This window comes from Prunus mume, linkage group LG8 (genome assembly GCF_029339155.1).
Source record: "Prunus mume cultivar Tortuosa linkage group LG8, ASM2933915v1, whole genome shotgun sequence".
Taxonomy (NCBI): Eukaryota; Viridiplantae; Streptophyta; class Magnoliopsida; order Rosales; family Rosaceae; genus Prunus; species Prunus mume.
In genome coordinates this window covers 9,305,847-9,330,936 of record NC_142705.1, presented here as the reverse complement: position 1 = coordinate 9,330,936, position 25,090 = coordinate 9,305,847, and the positions used below count along the sequence as shown (strand labels likewise).

Here is a 25,090-nt window from a genome sequence, read left to right as displayed (position 1 = left end):
CCACATAACTTTCATGCTCTTTGCATCTCCTCTCTTTCGTGCAGGACTTTTCACTGGGCTGCATTTCCTACAGATATTTATAGAATAGAAGTTGACAGAAGTATGTTTAAACACTGGAATTTACAAATATTTTACATACTCACTTGTTTCTGGGTAAATCGGCATAATGTTACACGACAAGTCTAAATTATGCATATGACATAAATCTACAACAAACAAATACAAAGATGACCCTAGGCACAAATTATGGATTGACAACTGACAAGTCTACAATTGACATGATTTACAACAGCTGAGAAATTGGCATAAGTCACTTACAATTATAGACATCGATATTCGATAACCCTACATACTAAAGAGGTCAATGCAGAGCTCTAAACATTCACCCTAGCTGCTTCGTTCTGCACCTTGAAAATGAACATCATGACTTCCACATTCCCTCATGCATTGCTTTTTCTTCATCAAACACGGGGATATGTTTTCGAGTACACAGATGAAGATGACCATTTGAATTTCTCCTTTATAGATTTCTGCTTCATTTTAGGCTGAAGAATCATGGCTTCTTCGACCTGATTCCACACGATCAACTCGAGCTGCTTTCCATGAGGATGACTTTGAGAATTTTAATAACAAACCAAGAGCAGCAGAACATGTTGCTCTCACGACCGCATCTGCTGACTTACTCATTTTGCCTACTAATGTTCCAAACACCTATATGAAGCCATGAATCTTTGTGAATATCAATATCCTATGTTAGTCTTTGCTATGTCATAAAAAGATAGCGCTTGTCTGAAACTGACCTGTGCATAATAGAGAGTCAAAATGTGCTGATCATCTGACAGAGACAGCATACAACTGGAGAAGTATATAGCATTTGCCTGAATTATTGGCCACGGTGCATCGAAAGCCTGCAACATAAAAAATTGCAAGACAAGTCTTTTGGTACACATAAAGGAAACAGGTAACATAACCATTTGAAGTGCTAGGCTTATACCCATAAAATCACAGGACATCATGAAGTATCTATAAAGGACAACCATTATTTATGATAGGAAAAACACTAAAACTTGTATAAACTTTAGATTGGAAACTGATGTAACAGCTTACATGGCACTCTATGCATATCACACTACTCTACCAGAGTAGGCAACGAGCCATCAGTGGCTTGCCATGCAAGCTGCCACACCATCTTATCAAGGAAACTTGGTGCATATAGCAAGCATTAATCTTCATGATATGCCAATTTAAATCAGTCAATTAACATGTTTAACATGAATATCGATATTAAACAGCTTGGTGTGATGACAGAAGGCTAAGACCCCAAACAAGCACAAGAGGGATGAGACCATTTGGTAGAGTGAGCAGCGTGGTAAAAAATTTCAAGTTATAAAAGCTCTAAAGGAAATGGATGCAGGTGTTCATAGAAGGCTAGAAGGTGTAGGATCTAAGATGAGATGTAGGTGTACGGAGTAGGAGAAACAGTGAACCCTTAACTTTCCTTTTGGATAGGCATTTGGTGCAGCCACCCTGGCTATCTCATGCTTCAGTTGAAATATGCATTACATTCACTTAACATGGCAACCAAGACATATTTTTCATATAAAAAAAAATGAAGGCTTTCCAGCATGGGAACCTGTATTGTCGATGCCATGTAAGTATCAACTCTAGAGGGAAGATGCTGAGCAAATTGCTTTGTGAGGTCTCTGACAAAGTCCTCATAGTCAGTTCTGAAAAGAGAACAATTGGTGTGACTTCGGGTATCCATATAAAGTTTTACTGTCATAATCATTTCATAAACTCGGCCTCAAAATATGTCAAGGGATACCGATGATCGTGATTGAAGCAATGCATGTTGAACAAGGGCAACAATCCTTCCATTTCCAGCAAGGGGGCAATTCGTTTCAGAGTACTCTATTTATTAATAGAAAAAATAAGTCAAAAGTGTATCTGTAAAGCTTCGTGCACAGAAGATGTAAAAGGGATTTTAACCAATTACCCGGCAAGCCTGTCGCACACTAACATCATCATCATGCAAATGCAGGACCAAGCGTGGAATGGCAGCATGTACCTAGAAAAGAAATTACAACTATATGAGCTTTTATAGGTAAACCCCTGTTAAGTTGGAAAGTTATTCCATTAACCATAAATAATTAAATAAGTGGCTAAGTTAGAACAATAATTGAATAAACTACAGCCAAAAAAATTTAAACCATGATAATCTAAATAATGTCTATGCTCACATTGACCATTCATAGGTCATCAAAGAAAAAGGGTACAGTTCTTAAAAATGAAAACAAAGTTAGTTCTTCATAGGATCAGAATGAGTAAGAGACCTGCTCAAGAAATGCTTCGTGCTGTGCCCCAATTCCGTAGTTGCTTAGGGCTCCAAAAGCTGCAAAAGCATTAGCTCGCATCTTTGGGTTCATGCATATCTGTTTCAAACATGTGGTACGTTAGTCTACATATGAGCAAAATCAAATGAAACATACTCCAAACAACATGCAAGATGCCAACTTATTTCCAAATATTAAGTGATATAACATGCACGGTATCCTTGGGCCCAATTTAAAGACTGTTCTAACCTAGTTTCTTAAAAAATAACTTCCGGGAACATCACTCAAAAGTTAATTTCCACTGTTTACCGAAGTCCCTCCTCCCTTCATTTCTAGAAGAGGCTTTTTAATCCTTTCCCAGCATTATGTCATGATTAGTACGTGCAAAGTAAAGGGATTTGAAGAATGTTTATAGAAAGTGTTATTATCAGCTCCTCCAAAGACTCAGTACCAAAATTAATTTAGGAAGGAAACGTTCATGATTAGATCTTTGTAATGAATTACCGAAGTTTTAGGAGTGTGGGCATTGATGTGGGAGTGGAAGGTTGCCACTCCCACAGTGATACGTCACCAGGATGTTGGCAAATTCTGATACTACTGGCAACCTCTTTCGCTAAAAGAATCAATGTACATTGAAAATTGGAGGAATGGGGGACGTGGGACACAAATAAAATCACAGGTGGCACATTGTCCCAATTGAAATGTATGGGGGGAATTGAGATTTTCGGTAAAGCACAAGAGGAAAACAATAAATAAGTGTTAAATAACTCGCCTTCTAGATCTTGTTCTTTGATGTAACCGACGGCAATAGACTAAACTAGCAAATATTAGAACACTTAGAAACACACAAGAATTATACTGGTTCGGCAGAACTTTTGCCTACGTCCAGTTGTGATTTCTCTAGGTAGAGAAATCACCGCTCCTTTGATTAATAATAGAGATTACAGAACTTTTGCAACCCTAGAACTAATCTCAAAACTCTTGGCTGTCTCTGGCTGTTTTTCCTCTCTTTAAAATAAGCCTTGCCACACCCTATTTATAGATATAGAGTTGGCTTACATGTCCCAAGGCTGATTGGATTCCTATTCCTAAGTAGATTAGGAAATTACACTTATCCAAATCCTAATAGACTTCTAGAAATCCAAACCTGAATTGAATAAGGAAAACTGAAATTCTTTCCTAATCCCTCTAGGACAAGAATTGGTATACCTCTAATTTTCCTAAAACAATCCTAAACCAACTAGGACATATTTGACGAGCCAAAATCCTAACAATCTCCACCTTGATGAGTCAAAACCAAGTCTTGATCGTTGCACCCCAGAGTATCTTTGAACCTCCTTGAAGTAGCTCTGGAAATCTTCAAGAGTCTTCACCTTGGCAATCTTCTTCTTGCCTCATTGCACCTCAAGTGAGGAGGTGCTCCACTTTAATCAATCAACGAGATTGATCAAGTTCAAGCAATGCTTGAACTTCTTGGCCGGCACTATCTTTGTAAGGAAATCTGCGGCATTGTCATCCGTATGAATCTTTTCAATCCAAATCTCCTTAGACTCCACCCAATTTCTGATTCTGTGATATCTTGCTTCAATGTGCTTTGATCTTCCAGAAAAAACTTGATTCTTTGCCAAGTGAATGGCACTTTGACTATCACACTTCAGCTTCACAAAATCTTGGGTGATTCCCATTTGACTTACCAAGCCATTAAGCCAAATTGCTTCCTTTCCAGCTTCGGCCAATGCAATATACTCTGCCTCTGTGGTCGACAAAGCTGTAATTGGTTGCAGTAGTGCCCTCCAACTGATCGGTCCTCCTGCGCATGTAAACACATAACCAGAAGTTGACCTTCTCTTGTCCAAGTCCCCTGCATAATCAGCATCCACATATCCCAACACCCTTGCATTTTCTTTTTGCTTCTCAAACATAATCCTTTGTCGCCAAGAACCCTTCAAATAACGCAAAATCCATTTGACTGCGTCCCAATGTTGCTTTCCTGGATTTCCCATGTATCTGGAAACGACACTGATTGCTTGAGCTATGTCTGGACGTGTGCATACCATTGCATACATAAGGCAGCCCACGGCATTAGCATAAGGAACCTTCTCCATTACTTGCTGCTCTTCCTCGGACTTAGGACACTGTTGCCCACTTAACTTGAAGTGAGCTGCCAAAGGAGTCGAAACTACCTTTGCTTCTTGCATGTTGAACTTCTCAAGAACCTTCTGAATATACTTGGCTTGTGATATCCAAATCCTTCCAGCGGTCCTATCTCTCTGAATTTCCATGCCAAGGATCTTCTGTGCTGCACCTAGATCCTTCATGTCGAACTCCTCGCTCAACATCTTCTTCAAGTCTTGAATTCTAGACTTGTCTTGACAAGCGATTAACATGTCATCCACATATAACAACAGCAATATGACCATCCCATCTTGGAATACATGATAGTACACACAACAGTCATATAAACATCTTCTAAAATTGATTTTCAGCATGAAGTAATCGAACCTCTTGTACCACTGCCTTGGAGACTGCTTTCAGGCCATACAGGGACTTCTTTAGCTGACATACTAGGTTTTCTTTCCCATATTCAACAAACCCTTTTGGTTGAGCCATGAAAATTGTCTCCTCTAGATCCCCATGAAGAAATGCTGTCTTCACATCCATCTGCTCAATCTCCATGTCATGCTGAGTTGCCATTGCTAAAAGCAATCTGATAGAAGTATGTTCAACTACGGGTGAAAAGATCTCATCATAATCCACCCCTTCCTTTTGTGAGTACCCTTTAGCCACGAGCCTTGCTTTGAATCTCACGGCATCTTGTTCATGAGTCCTTCCTTTTTCCTAAATACCCACTTGCATCCAACTAGCTTTCTGTCTTTGGGCTTAGGAACCAACTCCCAAACAGAGTTCTTGTAAAGAGACTCCATTTCTTCTGTCATAGCACTTATCCAACTATCTCGCTCATCACTTGCTATAGCTTCTCGATAAGTAGTTGGATCTCCTTGACTAATGTTGAGAGCGTAATTAACTTCGTCTTGGTCAAACCCAAACCTCAGGTTTCTTCTTGTTCCGATTAGGTTTGTCCAGTGCTATGCATCTCTGGAATGCAGGTGGATTGTTGGTTGGAGTTCTAACCCTTTGGGATGTCTGGCGGATTAGAGTGCCTTCAATCTGCCCTATTTCTTGCTCCACCTGATTCCTAACTGGTGAACGACGCTGATGCTCATCTTCTTCCTCAAAACCATCAGATTCGGCATCTTGCTCAATTTGCTCCACCTGAGCTTCTTCGTCTGAACTGATTAACGGAATCTTTGTTGCTTCAATTTCAGCATCGTCTTTCTTCTCTCTACTGCTCTCGACTTTATTCAGAGGCATGGTTGTCTCATCAAAGACAACATCTCGGCTGACAACCTTTTTCCTGTTGTTGATATCCCAAAGCTTGAAACCCTTCACTCCTTTCTCAAAACCTAAGAATATGCAATGTGTAGACTTTGGTTTGAGCTTGGACCTTTCATCGCTTGGAATATGTGCATAAGCACTACAGCCGAATACCCTGAGCTTGGAATAGTCCACCGGCTTCTTAGACCATACCTCTTCTGCACTCTTAAAACCAAGAATGTAGATGGTGATCTGTTAATCAAATAACTTGCATGATTAACAGCTTCTGCCCAAAAACTATCAGGCAATCCGCATGAAATCGCATGCTCCTCTCTCTCTCCATGAGAGTTCGGTTCATCCTCTCAGTGACTCCATTTTGTTGGGGATTCTTCTTTACTGTGAAGTGCCTTGTGATGCCTTTTTCCTTGCAGAATCAGTAAACTCATTACTTGTATATTCACCTCCATTGTCACTTCTCGGTACTTGATCTTTCTTCCAGTTTGATTCTCGGTTTCTGTTTTCCATTCCTTGAACTTTGCAAAAACCTCGATTTCTGCTTCATGAAATAAACCCAAACCTTCCTAGAAAAATCATCCATGAAAGTAACAAAATACCTAGCTCCACCATTTGATTTGGTTGGTGCAGGACCCCAAACATCTGAGTGAATATAGCTGAGTTGCTCCTTGCTTCGGTTATCTGCACTGCTACTCGTGAATGATACCTTCCTTTGCTTTCCAAGAACACAATATTCACAAAAGTCCAGTTTGCAAGATGACATGCCTTCCAACAGGCCTTCCTTGTGTAATTCTTGCAACCCTTTCTGGCTTATGTGCCCAAGCTTATGATGCCAGAGTTCAGTCTTGTCTTCTATACTTTGATTTACAGAAACAGCTGCTCCTCCAACTATAGTGGTCCCAATTAACTTATACAGACTTATTGGGTTGTAGGTCACCCCGCATTACCACCAAAGTGATCCTTTGGCTACCCTGAGTCTTCCCTTTTAGATTCGCACCCATAGCCGGCCTCATCTAAAGTACCCAAGGAAATCAAATTCTTTCTTAGTCTAGGGACATATCTAACGTTCCCCAAAACTCGTATCATCCCATCAAACATTCTGATTTGAACAAGTGCCAATTCCTTTTACAGGACATGAAGAATCATCCCCATTAAAACTTCGCCGCTGACTTCTTTGTAAGTATCGAACCATTCTCTTATCGCACACATATGAAAAGTGCATCCGTATCCAAAATCCAATTTGTGAAAGCCTTGGAGCCCGATGTTATCTGAAAGAAGCTCCCCGTCACTCTCATGCTCGGTGGATCGCACTAGTTGAACCCGAGCTTCCTTCCTCTTGGCTTTCTTCTCTTTCCAAATCTTGCAGTTCCTCTTCCAATGATCGGCTGAACCACATTCGAACCAACCTTCCTTCTTTTCCTTTTTCTTCTTGGATTTTGACCTACCTCTGTAGCCTGTTTTCTCTTCCTTTGTCTTTTCCCGCCCCCTCTCCTTGCCTTTGGCATAAAGGCCTTGAGAGCTTTCAGTTATATCATCTCGTTTAGCATATGACTGAAGAGCTTGAATCACGTCTTCAAGCTTCAGGACTCTTTTCCAAACATTAGAGTTGTTCGAAAGTGCTTGAAAGACGAAGGTAGAGACCTCAGCAAGATGATAGCCATATCATCATCTTTGTAAGTTTCTTCGACCTTCTGAAGATTAGTTATGCAATTTTGAAACCTGCATACGTGATCTTCAATATCACCTCCTTCTTCCAGTCGAAGTCCGAATAGTTCATCCTTTAGAAAAAGTTTATTGGACACGGTTTTGCCCATATAAACATTCTCCAATTTTTCCCATGCTTCTTGGGCAGTCATCTTTTCTGTGATGTGTGACCGAACTGATCTTGTGAGATGGATCTCGATGGAACTCTTGGCTTTCTTGAGAACCTTAGTCCATGCTGTGTCTGTCATGCTGTTGGCTTCTCACCGCTGAGTGCATCATCCAAATCTTGTCAGACAAGACGTTCTTCATCATCCTTTGCCAATCCGTGAAGTCATCCTTACCGTCAAAGGGCTTTAACGCAGGTCCTAGATCCGCATTCATCTTCCCTTTAGACATCGTAGAACCCCTTAAACTAGGCTCTCGATACCACTTGTTAAATAACTCGCCTTCTAGATCTTGTTCTTTGATGTAACCGACGGCAATAGACTAAACTAGCAAATATTAGAACACTTAGAAACACACAAGAATTATACTGGTTCGGCAGAACTTTTGCCTACGTCCAGTTGTGATTTCTCTAGGTAGAGAAATCACCGCTCCTTTGATTAATAATAGAGATTACAGAACTTTTGCAACCCTAGAACTAATCTCAAAACTCTTGGCTGTCTCTGGCTGTTTTTCCTCTCTTTAAAATAAGCCTTGCCACACCCTATTTATAGATATAGAGTTGGCTTACATGTCCCAAGGCTGATTGGATTCCTATTCCTAAGTAGATTAGGAAATTACACTTATCCAAATCCTAATAGACTTCTAGAAATCCAAACCTGAATTGAATAAGGAAAACTGAAATTCTTTCCTAATCCCTCTAGGACAAGAATTGGTATACCTCTAATTTTCCTAAAACAATCCTAAACCAACTAGGACATATTTGACGAGCCAAAATCCTAACAATAAGCCTAAAATATAAACTACCAACATATCCTTGAAGACAAGTAGTTCAAGTACGCAACTTTACAAGTATTTTGGAAACATTTTATGATACGGAATCAAAATATGGTAACAAAGGAGGTACCAAGAACCATAAATAATTTCTTGAACAATATTATTAAAGAGTGAAGTACTGCACCTGAAGATTTCGAAGCCGTACAGAAAGATTAAGCAAAATGGGTTCCACTGCATCGTTGGGTGATGACTCAAGCATCTAATACATGAGAAATGAGTACTCAAAAATTGATAGTAAAGCAATGATTACGAAGAAGAAAAAAAAGTAATCAAAAGATAATTCTTAAAAATTAAATTACAAACATGCATAAGAGAAAAAGGGAGTGGGAGTCACCGTGAGTAAGCAAGAGACTGCAGTTAATTGCACAGATTCATCAGAATCATCGAGTAAAGCTAATATTACACCCAGAACTTGAGTTGTGTACTGCAACATATGGATTGAAGGTATCTGCAACTCAAAAGTTGAGAAATATCATTTCCTCCACAGTACAAAGAATGAAAATAAGAATAGAATACAACAAGAAATAATAAGATCCATAGGCATATAATTCTATATGACGGACAAACAATCAAACAAAAATGTTCAAATCAAACATTTTTCCCAGGCACAGAGATAAATAACAAGATTGAGAATGGACATATGATTACAAAACATCGTCCAAAGTCCAAAAGAAATCAAATGGCTCTTTTCTCTTGAAAGCCAAAGAAAATATCTATACCACAGTAGAATTCTTTTTCCAACAACCAATGCAATGTTTACCTCAAAACAAATAGAACTAAAAGCACGTGCATACAAACACCAATGAGTGAAGTGAGAAGTGCACATATTCATACATGGAAAGCTTTTCAGCAAAAACTGATAATTATAAAAGAAAAACTAAGGAAAGAGCATCATGCATAAAAATCTAAACAATCATTCTTGACAATTGTGTGTAAGAATCAGGAAACCTGTACTAGTCCTCTCAAACACAAGCGCCTAACTGTTGGAGACTCATCTGATACATGTCGACACAACACCTCCACGATCTGCTCCAACAGGGAGCCAAATCCATCACTGCATTGTCAAGAATATTATTTAATAACTTGAAATAAAAAGTTGACCAATCATTTTAACTAATAACACAAAAAAGCAACTGAACTAACAATAAGCAAAGAACTAAATTGAATCTCAAAAGCACACAAGAAACTGAAGGAAAGAGAGCAAACAATTGTTATTATGGACAGGAACAATGATACAGGCCCAGGTAATCACAAAGGTGAACGGAAAAGTAGCAACATTACCGACAATGACATTTCACACAAACAATGTTTGCAACAACCAGATCCCACGATAACAATACATATCATGGAAATAAATAATAACCTATATACTAAATAAAGTGAAATAAATGAAACCAAAAAAAATTTGAGAGCATTAATTGACACATTGCGCATACCTGTAGCGGACAAACTCTGATAATGCAGCAGCTGCAGCTTCCCTTTGGTATCTTTGGTGTCGATTTAATGATTTACTTAAAATTACACATATGCTTTGAACCTTTAAAAAAAAAGTGTCCATAAGAAACTGGCAAGCTACCACTATCAACAAATTCACTATAATGTGATAGAAGTAGAACACAGCTTAAACATTTATCTCTTAGAAGTCTCCACCTAGTGTCATTTGTCATATGTTGTTTTCATCTCAACTAATAAGTTCCACTAAAGATCACAGTATAAAACTAGATATTTAAAACAATGATATGAAATCATCTCAAGTCAACCATATTACCTCTTTTGGTCTTTTTATAGAGATGCAACTCGCTATGTCTCCAATAAGATTGATCCACCTCTCATTTTCATTATGCTCTCCATCTCTAGCCAGAATCTATAGATAGTATATCTAAATTACATTCCCTTCAGATTGCAAGAAACAATTGAAGAATCCATAATAAAATAGCTGAGTAATTGTTGTCTTTATATCCTTTTCTACCTTTCCCATCTCAAGATCTCCAACACATTCACAGAACGCTTGGAATGCAGTTAGAAGAGCCCTGAAAGAGCATGAAAGGTGGGACAAAATAACAAACTTAACAGTTAAACTCTACACATTCTTACAACTCACATGTGTGCGTTGATCTTTATACAGGGTAAGTTTCTTGCCAATCACAGTCTGACATGTTATGTTGGCATCAAACTGTCAAACAAGAGGTACAATCGTATTTGGATGTGCTGTCTTAACTGACAATCTGGTAGCTTAACACGTCAAATTCTCTGGAAAAAGAACAAAATATACATAGCGGACATGCTCTTTTTTCCAGACTATGAATCTGAGCCATTAATTAGGTGGTCCAGATTCCCAATCTGGCAACACAAGCATCTAATCTTGTCAAACTGTCTGGCAACATAACATTACCAATATATAAAAAATGTGGGTACTAGATGCTTACCGTAATGGATCATGTTGACCACAGCTAGCTAGACCATGACAAGTTCCCAATTGGAGAGTGAGTTCAGCAAGAACAGAAGCATAATTTTGTTGAACAGCCTTCTTGCCTATTTTACCACCACCCCTACAAAAAAAAAGTGGAGCAGAATAAAATCGACTAACCTGAATAAATACATCTGAAATTTTGATAATCAAGGCTAATTCTAGAAACCTGAAAAATGCAGTGACAGCAATAATAGCAGCTTGTAGAATGTCATCCTCCATTTGACCATCAACCAAATGGCTAGGATTGTCTCCTTTTACTGAATCACCTTTAGGGATGGGATACTGGCCAAAGACATCTATCACATGCTTCAGGAACAAAGATGAAAGAACTGTATGCTGGGAAAATGCCTGCAGGACAAATGTCAAATAATAAACTTACAAGAAGTTAAGAAGAAGACTGAATAAATACAAAAAAAAGAATTCTCAATTGCAACAGAAGCAGTATAACCTTTTGAACTTTATTGGTAATATTTCAGTAAACAAAAACTCTGATACAGATAAAAATATCCTAACTGAAAGCCACGTGGGACTCACATAAAATGCATCCTGCATTGGCCAGCCACCACGTAGTCTAGATATATCTTTTGTTACTATATCCCTTCCAGATGTAGCCAAAACTTCATTGAAGACAACTTTCGAACTAGTGCTCTCAGCTAGAGAAGAAATCTTCTGGCAGTTAAGGATACTTCACAAATATTGGAAAGAGAACCAAAAGAAAAACAGAACTACCTATCAGAGGTAAGGATTAAAGATAGCTGTACTGACCTTTCTAACACAGCCAGCAAAGAGGTTAAAACAGGCAACAATAAAGAGTTATACACTGAGATTAGAGAAGCAGCTCCAAAAGCGAGATTCCTCTTTTTATGAAAAGAAAATTACAATTTTTCCCATAAGCAGTGAAAATTACAATGATAATCAAATGGCTAAAAACTTTCCTACTTGGTTGATTTTTTTCAAAGGATGATCCTTGAATGGAGAACCAAAGATATACAGTTTAGATCATTGGAGCACGTTGTGAGATAGGCCCCAATAGGGTGGTCCCTTTCTTTCATAGTAAGAGGGATCCTTTTAAGAAGGGGACGGTCTATATAATATAGGTTAAAAAAGATACAGCAGCAAGAGTTTCCTGACGTAAATGCTTCTCAGTTACATGGGTCGCAGCCATCAGCAGAGCTTGGGTCGTCCTACAGACACACACACACAATATATACTATCAAAGTGAGAGAACATGTAAATCTATTTCTTAATCAAAAGGAGAAAAGCTCTCTACATTCTGTATTCCCTTTTGAAATATGTTACTAATTTAAAATTTCATTATTTGGTAACCTTGAAACATCAGCTTCACTCAGCTCATTCCCTCTTCTTGTGACGAACTCAATTACAGCTTGAATGGCCCCTTCAGCTGATTGCTTGATCTTATCACATATAGCTGATGTGCAACCATGCAGAGTAGCTACAAGCTGCAAGGATTCCTCAAGAATAAGATGAAGTTGTTGGACTATTGTTTCAATTTTGAAAAACATATTCATCAAAAAACCAATTACCTCGTTCTTTGTCAGTAATATGCAGACAGAGGAAATAATTCTGTTGAAAACCTCAGATGGATCTATAGAAGCATCCTGGGAATATAGAAGAACCAAAAGATTTCCATAGTTTTACATTTGTCCACCCATGGTTTCGCATGAAAGATATGATGAGAGAACAGAAGAAAAATTAAGAAAGCAGGTAAATGTATGAAAAGAACTGGAAATGAACCTACACTCCTCAAAATAGCAATGACATCCTCAAGGGACGATAAAGCACTGTAGGACAATTCTATGTCCACACCATAACTGGAAGTTTCAGGCCGTGGAAGTGAAAGTGAGATGCTAAAAAGCTGATCAAGAATCTATACACAGAGAGAGAGAGAGAGAGAGAGAGAGAGAGAGAGAGAGAGAGTTAGGTCACATATAGCCAAATTGAGAAACAATATTTAGATATCCATGTGCATTTCCAGATAACAATGAGGGTAACATATTTCACTATAGGGGTTTAACCAAATGTAACTTAAGTGACACTTAAAAAAGGCTAAGTCTGCAAAAACCTTACCTGAGCAGAGACTGTTCTAACTTCAGAATTAGTGTCTGCACAACGTGGAAGATACATAATGACCCTGTCTCCCAATGACAAGGCCTCACGACTTGGCAATACAAAAGCCGCTGGCAGTTGAACAAAATGATAAGAATAAGGATAGGCAAAAGCAAAAATAAAGGGAAAGCTGTTTCAAGAGACATTTTTACATGGTAAGTTAGAAAAGTTCCCATGCAAGTTACGGTCAAATTGCTTCTTGTGCGTGCAACTTCCTTGGCAGCCCAGGGCACAATGTGCAGTGATGCAAACTGTCCGAAACTTGAGAAGCATCTCATGTACTGCAAGACAACCTCTTCTCCTTTGATAATCCATAGGTGAAGAAACATACTGATCAATTTGTCTCAAGATGTGCAATAACTGCTCTGCTCGACTTCTCCCATCTTCTCCACTAAATTGTCATATAATGCTAATCAGAAGCAATATGCATGACATTGTAAATAAAGCAGATATGTATGGAATATATAAACCCCGTAGAATTTCCCTAATTAATTAATTCATAAAACATAAAACTTCATAATCCTTATACATTAAATTGTAAAGAAAAGAAACACATATAACTCCATGGAAATAGCTAATATGTATGTTTTAGAGAGACACTTGGATACATAAGACACATTATATGTATGTTAAAGTTGGAGCCTTCAACCCAAAACAAACTGGTAATGAATGGAGAAGCCTACAATTCACGTATGGCCTACAAAGTGAAACATCTGTATCACTTATATTAGGTGGTGGAGAGCATGTGTGACCAAATTGAACCCGGCACATATATTACTGCCCGCTTTGATACCACGTTAGACTTAGAGACTGTCCAACCCAAAACCGGTTGACAATGACTGAAGAAGCTAAAATTCTTTATATTGAGAGATGCAAGGCTTAGAATTTCCTGATGTGAGATTTTTATATCGTCAACCCCTACCAGAGTCAAAACTCATAGTCTTATCCAGCAGGTGTCAAATATTTCACAACTGAATAAATTAATAATAGAAAATCGCATATAACATGATTTAGTATATATTCCAAAATTATTAAAAAATCCTGGTAAAGCATCTGGTAACTTTCACACAAAAAAAGGAAACAAAAAGAAAACCAAAAGGCAAAGCAGTTGAGCAAGACTTCAAAATGATGACAGGATGATGTTTGAGAAGAATAAGCACTTCCGAAAAGCATAATATATGTGATTTAATATACCTTGTAAGAAGAATCGCACACAAGAGAGTGATGAGGTTGTCAATAAGAGGATTGACGACATCTATTGGATCATTTGGTAAAGCAAAGAACCCTAAGGTAGCCTGTCAAAGTTATCACAATAAAATATATATATATAGAGTAAGCAACAACCAATCAAGAAGTGTGTTTCCTGTTACAAATAGTGCATCATCATAATAAACAGCAAACCTTTAATACATGGTTTCTGGTTTCAATCGTTAGTTTTGGCTCCACAGAGACCAATGTAGTGCAGGCACTTAAAGCACGGGCCTGTAGAAATTAATGAAGAGTGAGAAAATTGGAAAAGGTACAACAGAAGTTGACCATCACATTTGGGGAGTTTGTTTCAAAAATATTTACCAACCAATCATTTTCTTCTTGGAAATGTATTAGTGAAACTTTTTCCTTCCAAGTATTCATTTTGCTACGGCATTGATTTGCAATGGAATAATTTCTAAAAGGAAATAGGTGTAGATTTAATGACACTTTTAAGTTTTAAAAATTTTATATTTAAAGTTGTATTGGAAAATATCCCCCCAAAACATTTTCCAGGTTTCTCCTAATCTTAGGAAAAATATGGTTCCCTAAATTGGGGAAAATTGAGTCAAACACCTAGAAAATTGTGTTTTCCCTGAATTTACTTCTTTTCCATGGTTTTTCAGGCAAAACAAACACAATAACTCCAAAAGTATTACTAACTTGCGTGCCCAGAAGTTCCAGACTAGTATCTGAAAAGCTTTCACTGTCATCTCGTCCCATTAAAGTTAATATATAGTCAAGCATTTGGTCCCTTCTTTTTAATGGAAATGATGAACCATTTTCTGCAGCATTAATGACAGCACGACCTGAAATATCAACACACAAGTTTCTGAAAAGTTGCATTGTACTAATGAATGCAAGTCATCTAAACCATGTAGCACAGAACATAACAAATGTGTCCAGCGAGCAACTGCATCCTATTATGCAAGAGCAATTGTATCCTATTTTGAGGATTGTGATTACAATATCTCACATTAATGGCAGCCTTTTACAACAAAACATGTATACACCATCACCCAATCTACTACATAAACAGTATCTCTCATGCCATCACCTATGTTTCTTTTAGAGTTTAAGTTGGACCATTGACTGAAAAAAGAAATTAGCATGGGAAGCAGTTGTATCTTAGAGGGTTTTGTCTATATTTCATGATGTTCTCAGGTGGATGTAAGTACTCTTAGGCATTGATCAGAAGACTTAGTTTGTCTACTATGTACCATTACACAGATTTTCTTCAATGAAAGTATGTTTACTTAACCAAAAGAAAAAGTATGTGACCTAGACCCTTGGAATCAATTATACAAGCACCACATGAACAAGAATCAACCACGCATATGGCCCCAATCTCTATGGAAACACACATGAAGAAACAAAATTCCCTGGGGTGATAAAAAAGAAAGAATCAATTCAAGAGACAACCTACTCTTAGCAAGATGTAAACCAACCCAAGAGGAACAAGCTCTTGGAAGTTCAAACTTTTTTATAAACAAAAACATGGAAATGAACAAGTTTTATAAACTGAGAGTCGCCAAAGTTTTATCAACAAAATTTTCATATAAAGAGCATATTAAAAACCTTAATAAAACACAATAAGTCCAAGCCCACAGCAGCAGCTTTAAAAATAAGTAAGTGTAAAAATGACACCCAATTTCTAATGATTTTGACAAACCTAGTAAATCAATAGCAGTAATGACTGCTTGCTTTGCAGTAGGGTGGCGCACATGAAGAAGCCGTGAGAGCATATTAGTCCCCTACATTAAAAATAAGTAATCAATTTATAAATTCTTATGATTACTTACAAATAAATTGGCCTTTTTAAATCCATTATAGGGTCAGAATTCGAAGCAATAGGAACCTGGAATTTGTAAACTTTTATGAAATTCTCATTAAAATTAAACCGCCAAAATGATGTGGCAAACCTAACTAACTTATATTATACAAATCTCCTCTTTTCATGCTATTAATTCTTAGTACATTATGTATTTACACTTTAAAAGGGAGAAAAGGCTGCCGAAGTTTCTTTTAAATGTGCATCTTGTTGTATGTACATGGACGTGCGCGAGTGAATTTGTGCGCAAGCATATGAGACCTTGTGACTTAATACTCCAAGTATATTGTGTAAGTCTACACTGAGATTGCATTATACTAAAATTCAAGCCATGAGACCACATGCCACATGACTTCATTTCCAGTATCTGTGTGAGTCTACACTCATATCACATTATACTAAAGAAATACAACTACTGGATATTCTTAGTCAAGGAAATGCATGTATATTTGTGCATCTGTATGAATGAACAACCTGTATCACCCACATCCCTGGCCAGAAACTATGGCTAAGCTTATGTGAAGCATACAGAGAGTGAGCACCTGCTCTCTATTCTTAGACTTTTACATTTTGAATAATATTAACACTTTAACGAATCATGATATAAGTTCACAGAGTACAAAGAAGGGAGGAAAAAAAATATATATTATTTCTTGATTGTTAGAGGGAATGAGAAAAAGACGAGACATCATACCACAAGTGCATCTATTCTGGCTTCAATTACTGTTGACGGAGCATATTTTGCAGCATATCCATACATTAGAGCCAAAGCAGCATGTATATCGTCAGAATCTTCGGTTTTAAAATCATCAGAGAAAAAAGATAAGAATCTGCAATAAATGAAGCAACAAAATTGTTTATACTGTATATGATAAGAAAATATATATTTCCACCCATACAAAAAGTAAATTGCCAATTGGAACTCGGAAAAGATAAAAATAAATAAATAATATAACAAAGAAATAAAGGTATACTGCATCAGGGTCAACAATTTCTCGCAATTTTTTTAAATGAGTACCTACATTTACTGAAAATATCAAAGGATCTTAAAAGTTATTTGATAGACATTTGTTTCATGCTAGGTAAATTGTTACGTAGTTTTATGTTTTTAAAGAATTCCACCTTAAAGTTTCCACTTGCATTATAGATACAACATGTTGTGGGAGAGAAAAAAAACCATTGCAGATGATATTTGTTGCATGTTCTCCACCTCCCTCCCAAAATTTTGAAGGGAAGCTTGACAGACTATTAAATCCAGAAGCATAATCACAATATCCCAGTGCCTGCTCTGAAGGGTAGTGGAGAAATTTAAAAGTGGTGATCTGAAATTTTCACCAGTAAAGGAGGAAGTTTGCACAGTTTCAGTGTATGCGGTGTACTAATGAACAGCATAAAGCTTTTCATAATGTAAACACATATTTACTTTTTTCAACACCGAATTTCTTTTTGTTTAATTTGAATGTACCATGATGGCAATTTCTTAATGATCAGCAAACATACTCTGGATAACAAGTGAAAAGCCCAAAATCATGAATAAAGTAATCAGCATAATGAGAAGTACCAAAATCCTTTAAAAAAAAGAAAGAAAGCTAGAAAGCTTTTGGGGTAGAGTAGAGACACACACAGAGAGAATCTAACAATGTATATATATATATATATATAGCATTCAAGAAGACTGGCAAGAACCTTCGAAAAATGCTTTGCTCAACATTATCCAGAATGCCTTTTAGCTTTTCCAGGACTGTGTCCAAGTGGGATGCTGCAACCTGGATGTGGGAGGCCAAAAGGAATGAATAACAAATGCTGGAAAGATGGAAAGAGTAGAAAATTAACTATGAATAGTAAGATACCAGCCCCATGGCTTTTGCCAAACCAAGCCTATTTGTTGGAATTGTGATGTTAGCTTGTTTATACATCCAATCTATCTTATCCCGGACATAGGCCCTGTCATTCACTTTTTGAAGAAACACACCAAAGCAGCTGCAATAGAAAAGATAATAATCTAATTTTAAAAGCATCTCCCAACTCAATCGATACAATAGTGGAAACCCCAATCTACCACAAAAGTAAGACACCCAATGATACCGTGCGCATTCTAATATTCAGCAAGCATCATAAATTCGTTGGTCACATTCAAAATAGTCTCTCTCTGGAGCATAATAAAGCAATACTGAACATAACATTGCTTCCTCATATCTAGTAAAGATCTAGTAAAGCAACACTGGCTTGGAAGGAATAATACCGATGAAGAAGTGCAGAGTGTTCATCATCAGATGTATAAAGTCCATACTGTTTCGTAATTGCATTTCCAAGGGGTATCACCCAGTCAGAATCTTGAATCACATCCAAAGATTCTGCAAAAAACTGTCACACAAATCAAAGTGATTAATTCATCTTCTTTGTCAACGAAATCTGGATGAGCCTATATGTTACCAATTTACAACATGAACCCCATTGCTCCCATTCCAAAAGAAAAGAAGGAAGATGAAAAAACTATGACGCTACAGAAACATGTTAGAAAAAAAATTGAAAACTTTGCCAATGAGTTTTTTGCCCAAAAATCAAGAATACTTATGAAAAATGAAACATCATCAAATTTCAAAGTTCAATTGCACTTACATTGATTATCATGTCGTCCCAAGTCTCTTGATAACAAGGATCTTGCCTTAAATCTTCTGTGTCACTAACATATGCCTTTAATTTTGGAATCTAGAGCTTACCAAAGAACAAAATTAATTAGACTGCATTACTAGTCATTCATTTTGACTGTAATTGAGTAAAAAGAATAAAACACGTAAACAAAGGTAAATTCTTAGCTGTGAAATCTTTTGCCAAATTCTTTTTCAGGAAACAACAATTTTAATATAGAAGAAATTGCAAAAACAGGATGGACAAGAAAAGTCCCTCAGGAACAAAACAGAAACCTAACAACCCCCACCGTCCCCTCTCTTCTCCTCCCAAAGAAAGTACAAACAAAAAAACTGAAATAGCAGGGAACTTGGTACAATAGAAGTTGGGTAACACAAATCGGATAATCATCAGATACTACTTTTTCTTCTCTTTCTGAAAAGATTTTGTCACAAGGGTATTTACCACCTTTTAACCCAATGAAGTTCATGAGAACATGACAGTACATAAATTCCAACATAAAACCTTCCAAATATAACTCAAATACGTATTTTTTTAGCTGCATGATGATGATATACCTCATCTTGCCAAAACAAGTTGATATTTTTTGGAAAGAGAGGTGCCAGATAGCAAAGAACCTGCAAGGCAATATATGAAGAATTACAAACTATTCCAATATAAGGTGAATGGTCACCAGAGCATTACCAATATCATTTATTTATTTTTCGAAAAGAAATAGCATAAACAATAACATGAAATTCCTCCAATCCTTCTAATTTAAGACAAAAGCTAAAAACATGCTAAAAAGGAATACGATTATGATATGCTTACTGTCAAAATCTGACTCGCCAGCTGCTCCCTCGCTAAAGGATCATGCAAAAGCACCACCAAGCGAACAAAAAGCTCCTATTAACACAAGTAAACAAGGGTTGCTGAGATCAATCATCTTGTAGTGCACGAGGAGAAGTCTAAAATTCAATATAGCAAGAAATCTACCTCGGGATTTGGTATATCAGCACGAGCTTTGCACTCAGCAAGCATAGTATTGCTATTAGATCTATGTCTGCACAATTCTGAGATGCATCTGCAAACCTGTAGCAGCAGAAAGTGTTAAAATTCATGAGATGTATGCCCCCACAAACTAGGAAATTGCATTCAAATAAAACAGCTGAATTTTGGGTATCTAAAATAACCTCCATGCAAAAAAGGGGCATAATATGAGGATGCAGAGGAAGTCCTACCATAGCAACTGCACCAGTATAAGCCTGTGGAATAATCATCTTCAGTAGAAAAGGCCAAAGTATATGCTGCACAAAAATAGAAAAGTTTTTTATTTTATTTCAGATAACATTACCATTTATATTTGTACACAGAAACCCCTTCCGAAGCTCAAACAATCAGATAACAGCAGATGTACTGAATGCAGAATTGCCAATTTGGCATACCTCCATTTCTGGGATCGTAATAGTCAGCAGAAGAAGGCCTTTTTCACAGATTGCCCTTAACTCTGCTGGACAAAGTGTCCCAATTTTCACCTAAGAAGAGCAAACTAGTATTAAATGCTATATTAGGTAACAAGTATTACTTTCCTATAAACACCTTGAATCTCCTCCACAAATCTGGCCCTTAGAAAGCGCTATGATTTTAATATTAAAGGAAAAATCCACCTTATTCTGTAACTGACATGAGAGATTTTCAGGGCCATAATTCATCAAGATTTTATCATTTTCTTTCTTGCTAATGTTAGATAAATGTTAAGACCATCAAACTATAAATTTCTTTTGTGACAGTTAAAAAGATCAGTCGCAGCACTTATGTTTTGGATTCAATAAAATCAGATGCAAACCTCCAATCTCTTGTATTGGAAAGGAATATCTGGGTTGCCTGATGCATCCTTGGACCTCTCAAGGTCATTACTATCCTTATCTGTTAAAGCACAATGACGCACAAGATATTCCACAAACAGCTCCCCAGACGGACCAATTAAGTAACAATGTGAAGCCATAACGACAATCAACTACACCAAAGGAAAGCAATCTGAAATTAGGAGACAGGAATGACATAAGTGTTTTACTGAAAGTCTTGCAAAAAAGAAAAACCCAAGGCTTACAACAATCAATTAATACGACATACCTCTGAGAGCACCTTTCGGACACCTAAATCTTGATCATCTAGCAAGAATTGTACAGCTTCAACAAGATTATGCCGTTTACTGTGCCAAGCTTCAGATAGCCTCCAAATAAAATCATAAGGATGTCAGATCATGTAAGAGAATCGAAATAGAGGCCACTGACAAAGCAACAGAAGGTAAAGAAACCTTGGCAAGAGATGTTTTAGAACACATAGCGCACCAAACGTCAAAGGTTCTTCCTTCAATCTGCATTTCTGGTAGCAGACATGCACAAAACAAAAGAGACCACAAAATTTTAGTTATACTTTGAAAACTAATACAGAAAAAGAACACCAACTTCATTTGTATGTTAGATAAATACTTAGCAATAAGAATAAACACTTGGGGAAGAAAATGATACTCACATTAATAAGGAACACAAATAAATCCTCAGGGTATACCAAACCAACTGTCAGGAAGCAACGTTGCACTTCATTATATGTCTGCCCACAAGAAAAAGAAGTAACATAATTATTGACTACTGAAACAGTTAGCCATCGACATCAGCACAAAACCACAGAAAACTATGTGGACAAAGTCCATGAAGCAAAAGGCAGGAAGCAACTTTTGTTGCTCTGGGAAAAAAGAACAGAATATGTATCCTACTTGTTTCAAATGTCAAAGTTATTCAGGATAAAACATGCTAGCTAATCCAAGGAAGAAGATATAAAGAACACATAAAAGCAAGATGTAAAGAAAATATCTCAAAATTCAACCAATTTGACAGATGGAAAATTAATAGCAATAAATAATAGTACTCATAATGAAAATTAGTAGAATGTAAGGCAAGGCTTAACTCATGATCTGGGATTCTACTCTCAACAAATCATAAAGAAATACATTTTTACACCTTCAGTCCAACTGAGAAATCTGAATGCTCCTTGTTGTCATTATTGATACAAGCCACCGGCAGGAGTGTTGATAGAATGACTGTGAGCTCCTGCAAACCATCATGAGAACAAACCAGCACCAAATAGATTATTTTTTTCATCTCGCACATGCATAACAAAATTAGTAGTAGCCCAACAGAGAAAACAACTTTTGGTAATTAAAGCCTATGATGTACACTACGACCTCCTCCGTGATAAGGCCATACTCATGGTCTCACTTTACAACAGATTAGGTGTTTCATTCCTTGAGAATTGGTAACAAGGTTGAACCAGAAAAAAAAAAAAAAAAAAACATCAACAAGCTCAACCTTTGCAAAAGCAGTATTCTGAAACTTCAGAACCGACAAACTCATTAAAAACAAAAGAACGTGATATAGTGTGCATACCTCAAAATCAAGTAAAGGAGGACCACTTTCTGACAGTAAAGAAGCATGTAAGAGATTGTGAAGACTGCATGTTGCCAAAAAGGCAACATCTTGATCTCTTTTATACCTGATTGACAGGAAAAAGAAAAAACGTATGACCCTTATTGATGTGTATGGTTGTGAAATTAGTGAGGATGTGTGTATCCATGTTTGTCCTTGAAAATATATAAGCACACTATCAGAAAGAAACTATTTTAACAAAGACTTGTACATAAAACATATATGTACACTGCAGAATCATAAACATATACAGCCAGGATGAAGAAGTAATGTATAACAAATCAATCTTACAATTCCAATATTGTGGGGACAAGTCTGGGTAAAGCCGCCTTCAATTGTGTCCGGGTAATAAGGCCAACCATCTGACCTAATGCTTCTACAGAAGATATGCGAACCTACTCAAAAAAGAGTTTAATCAAAACCAGATCATGTCAATAAAATGATGCAATGGGTTCTCTTATAAAAAAAAGAAAAGAACGAAAGCATGCCATAGATACAGGGAAAAAAGAAAATAAATGGCAATGGAGATAAACAAAACAGAATCACAATGGAAAATAGTGAGATATTACAATAAGAAATAGAGCAAAAATACTTTTCAAACCTTTAGATCCCGTGAAGCCGCCCAAACTCTCAACAAAAGCTCAAAAACAGAATTCAGAAATGACCTGCAGTTTTTAGTCATTTAGACATAAAATATGAAACGAGCAAACGAAAAATAAAGGGACTGAAGAAAATGTAACACTACGAACAACAAAAACTTGATCTCACATGATGTCACCATCCAGAAGTGAATGCGAAGGGATATCAAGACTATATTGCCAAACAGCCTGACACCAACATTTAAAAGCTGAAACGAATAGGACAAAGACAGTGAACATGACTAGGGAAAATAATTGAGTAAAATTAGCTTAGTAACCGTTTTACTTAACCTGTGTCAAATACTAGCAAGCAAGAGAGAGAGGGAGAGAGAGAGAGAAACGGAAAATGTGCAGCAAATTACAACTTCCAAATAAACACTTCTTACAAACTTTACGTAAAAACAAGCACATGGAAGAGTCTTGCAATTAATCGCAAACTAATGGCCAGCATCTCTGTGTTTATGAATTCAATGATGCCATGCTTTGGACAGCATTACTCAGTCATATATAGAAAACCAAACTAGAAACCAACCTAAAACGAGAATGGGTTAAGTAAGCCATGGTGGACCAGGCAATCAAGCATGTTAACCATGAGTTAATCAATTTAAGATATTCTTCCTTTTTTTTTCTCTATCAAACAGATAGACTTAGTTTTTTTATTTTTCTTTTTTTGGCCAGATTGATGAAGTTGTTTCAGTTAATTCCAAGGAGACCGGAAAACATGTTGGTAAACTCCAATTTCACTTCACAATATTAGAAGGCAAAGAGAAATTCAACAGGAGAAAGAGGCCAAAGACAATTCAGCATACCATTAGCAAAAATCGGTCGATGGACATCTCGTACACTTCCAAGAATAGGTAGAACCCGTGAAAGCACATTTTTCAATCGTGGGGTGAACTGCAATGCTTTAATATAATTAAAGCAAAAGAAATAAGATATGACACATTTTAGTTTAAGCCAAAAAAGAAATGCAAGAACATATGAAAACCCCAAGCTCCACAAAAAGCACAAACAAAATGATAGTTTAATAGTTAACCATCAGCATAAGCAAAGTCTGCTAGTATCTGAACCATAGCTGGTAAAGCTGAGTTTGGCCCAGGTAAATGTAGAAAAATTTCTTCCATCATCTGCCAAATTAAGAAAATAAAAGAAAAACAGAGTAGAAGAAAAGGTTAATGAAGAATCTCAGGGAGAACCAGGAGGGAGGGAGGGAGTGGGAGAGAGTGAGTGAAGTCATAGCATAAGTGTAAGATAGGAAAATGTGAGTTTCTGCTTACACTAAGAAACTTACTAGGTCTGGCAAATGTAAGCCAATTGAAACAAGAAGGCCTGATGCAGCTCTTTGCCAGTCTGTATTGAGCTCCTATATCAAACAAAACACTTCAATTAAATCACGCAAGTAATTCTACTAAGAAATCAACGGAGCATCATCCGGATGAAGAACACAAGATACCTTGGAGGAGATGATCTCTGCCGTGGCAATCTTCGCGATCTTAGACATGAAAAGAGGGTCGACTTCGTCCTTGTCCAAGGCTCTGACTCCGTATGCCATCACTTGGAAAACCCCAGCCATGTTACCAAAACGCTGAACCCGTCATAGTAAAAATAAAAACCCCGATCACACCACACATTCCAATTGAAAATATATCGAAACAAACCCCAACTTCAATTCCAAGAAAATAGACACAAAGAACTGAAAAATACCCGACGTCCTCCTCGCGAACTAGCCGAGCAACAATCGAGAACTAAGAGAGGGCTCCTGCAATGGCAATTACAGTTCAATATACACATATAAACACACAATTTATATATATATATAGAGAGAGAGAGAGAGAGAGAGAGAGAGAGAGTACAGGGCAGCAATGTCCTTGAGCGAGGCTATGGAGGCCTCTCTGACCATGGGGGATTCATCAGCGACTGACGAAACCAGAATTTGAACAGCCTCTGCGATGATAGCTCACCAAACGGTCAAATTTTCAAGATCAGAGAGTGGCAATGGGCAAAATAATAATAATAATAAATTACAATGAAAGTACCTAGAGCGGGAATTGAACTTCCAGAGCTTGACGACGCCATGGAAGAACCAGAAGAAAAAAGAAGAAGAAAAGGGAAGCGATGTTCGAGAAGAAGCCACGGCTTAAGACCCTGCAGCTATTTGCCCCGCAAACTTTCAACGGTAAACGGTAAAATTGTTTTGCCGCACAGATCTGACTCGGTGCCATCTTTTTCAAGTGAAT

The 25,090-nt window shown here is 37.2% G+C and overlaps 1 protein-coding gene across 2 annotated transcripts; it reads right to left on the bottom strand.

Annotated features, from left to right (window-relative positions):
• Positions 1-91: 91 nt before the first annotated feature.
• Positions 92-25,065, bottom strand: LOC103339795 (ARM repeat superfamily protein). Of its 2 annotated transcripts, none has more exons than XM_008243143.2 (51): positions 24,890-25,065; positions 24,707-24,797; positions 24,558-24,612; positions 24,307-24,438; positions 24,145-24,216; positions 23,890-23,980; positions 23,663-23,758; positions 22,984-23,062; positions 22,817-22,880; positions 22,507-22,610; positions 22,177-22,282; positions 21,751-21,840; positions 21,266-21,343; positions 21,048-21,115; positions 20,864-20,963; positions 20,577-20,747; positions 20,176-20,265; positions 19,972-20,037; positions 19,727-19,822; positions 19,562-19,636; positions 19,309-19,368; positions 18,722-18,811; positions 18,345-18,466; positions 17,953-18,082; positions 17,789-17,868; positions 16,797-16,932; positions 15,944-16,025; positions 14,935-15,080; positions 14,425-14,505; positions 14,218-14,318; positions 13,176-13,414; positions 12,985-13,094; positions 12,656-12,784; positions 12,441-12,515; positions 12,223-12,356; positions 12,008-12,080; positions 11,431-11,562; positions 11,063-11,244; positions 10,853-10,975; positions 10,396-10,456; positions 10,195-10,290; positions 9,863-9,963; positions 9,375-9,480; positions 8,761-8,874; positions 8,551-8,625; positions 2,334-2,432; positions 1,997-2,068; positions 1,826-1,911; positions 1,634-1,727; positions 801-908; positions 92-711 (listed from the first exon to the last, which is right to left on the bottom strand). In XM_008243143.2, exons 1-51 carry the CDS (start codon positions 24,927-24,929, stop codon positions 541-543), a joined length of 5,172 nt encoding a protein of 1,723 aa, XP_008241365.2. In that variant the 5' UTR covers positions 24,930-25,065; the 3' UTR covers positions 92-540. The 2 variants fall into 2 exon arrangements, with proteins under 2 accessions (XP_008241365.2, XP_016651756.2); XM_016796270.2 differs by having other exon boundaries at positions 19,924-20,037; positions 24,890-25,048.
• Positions 25,066-25,090: the final 25 nt, after the last annotated feature.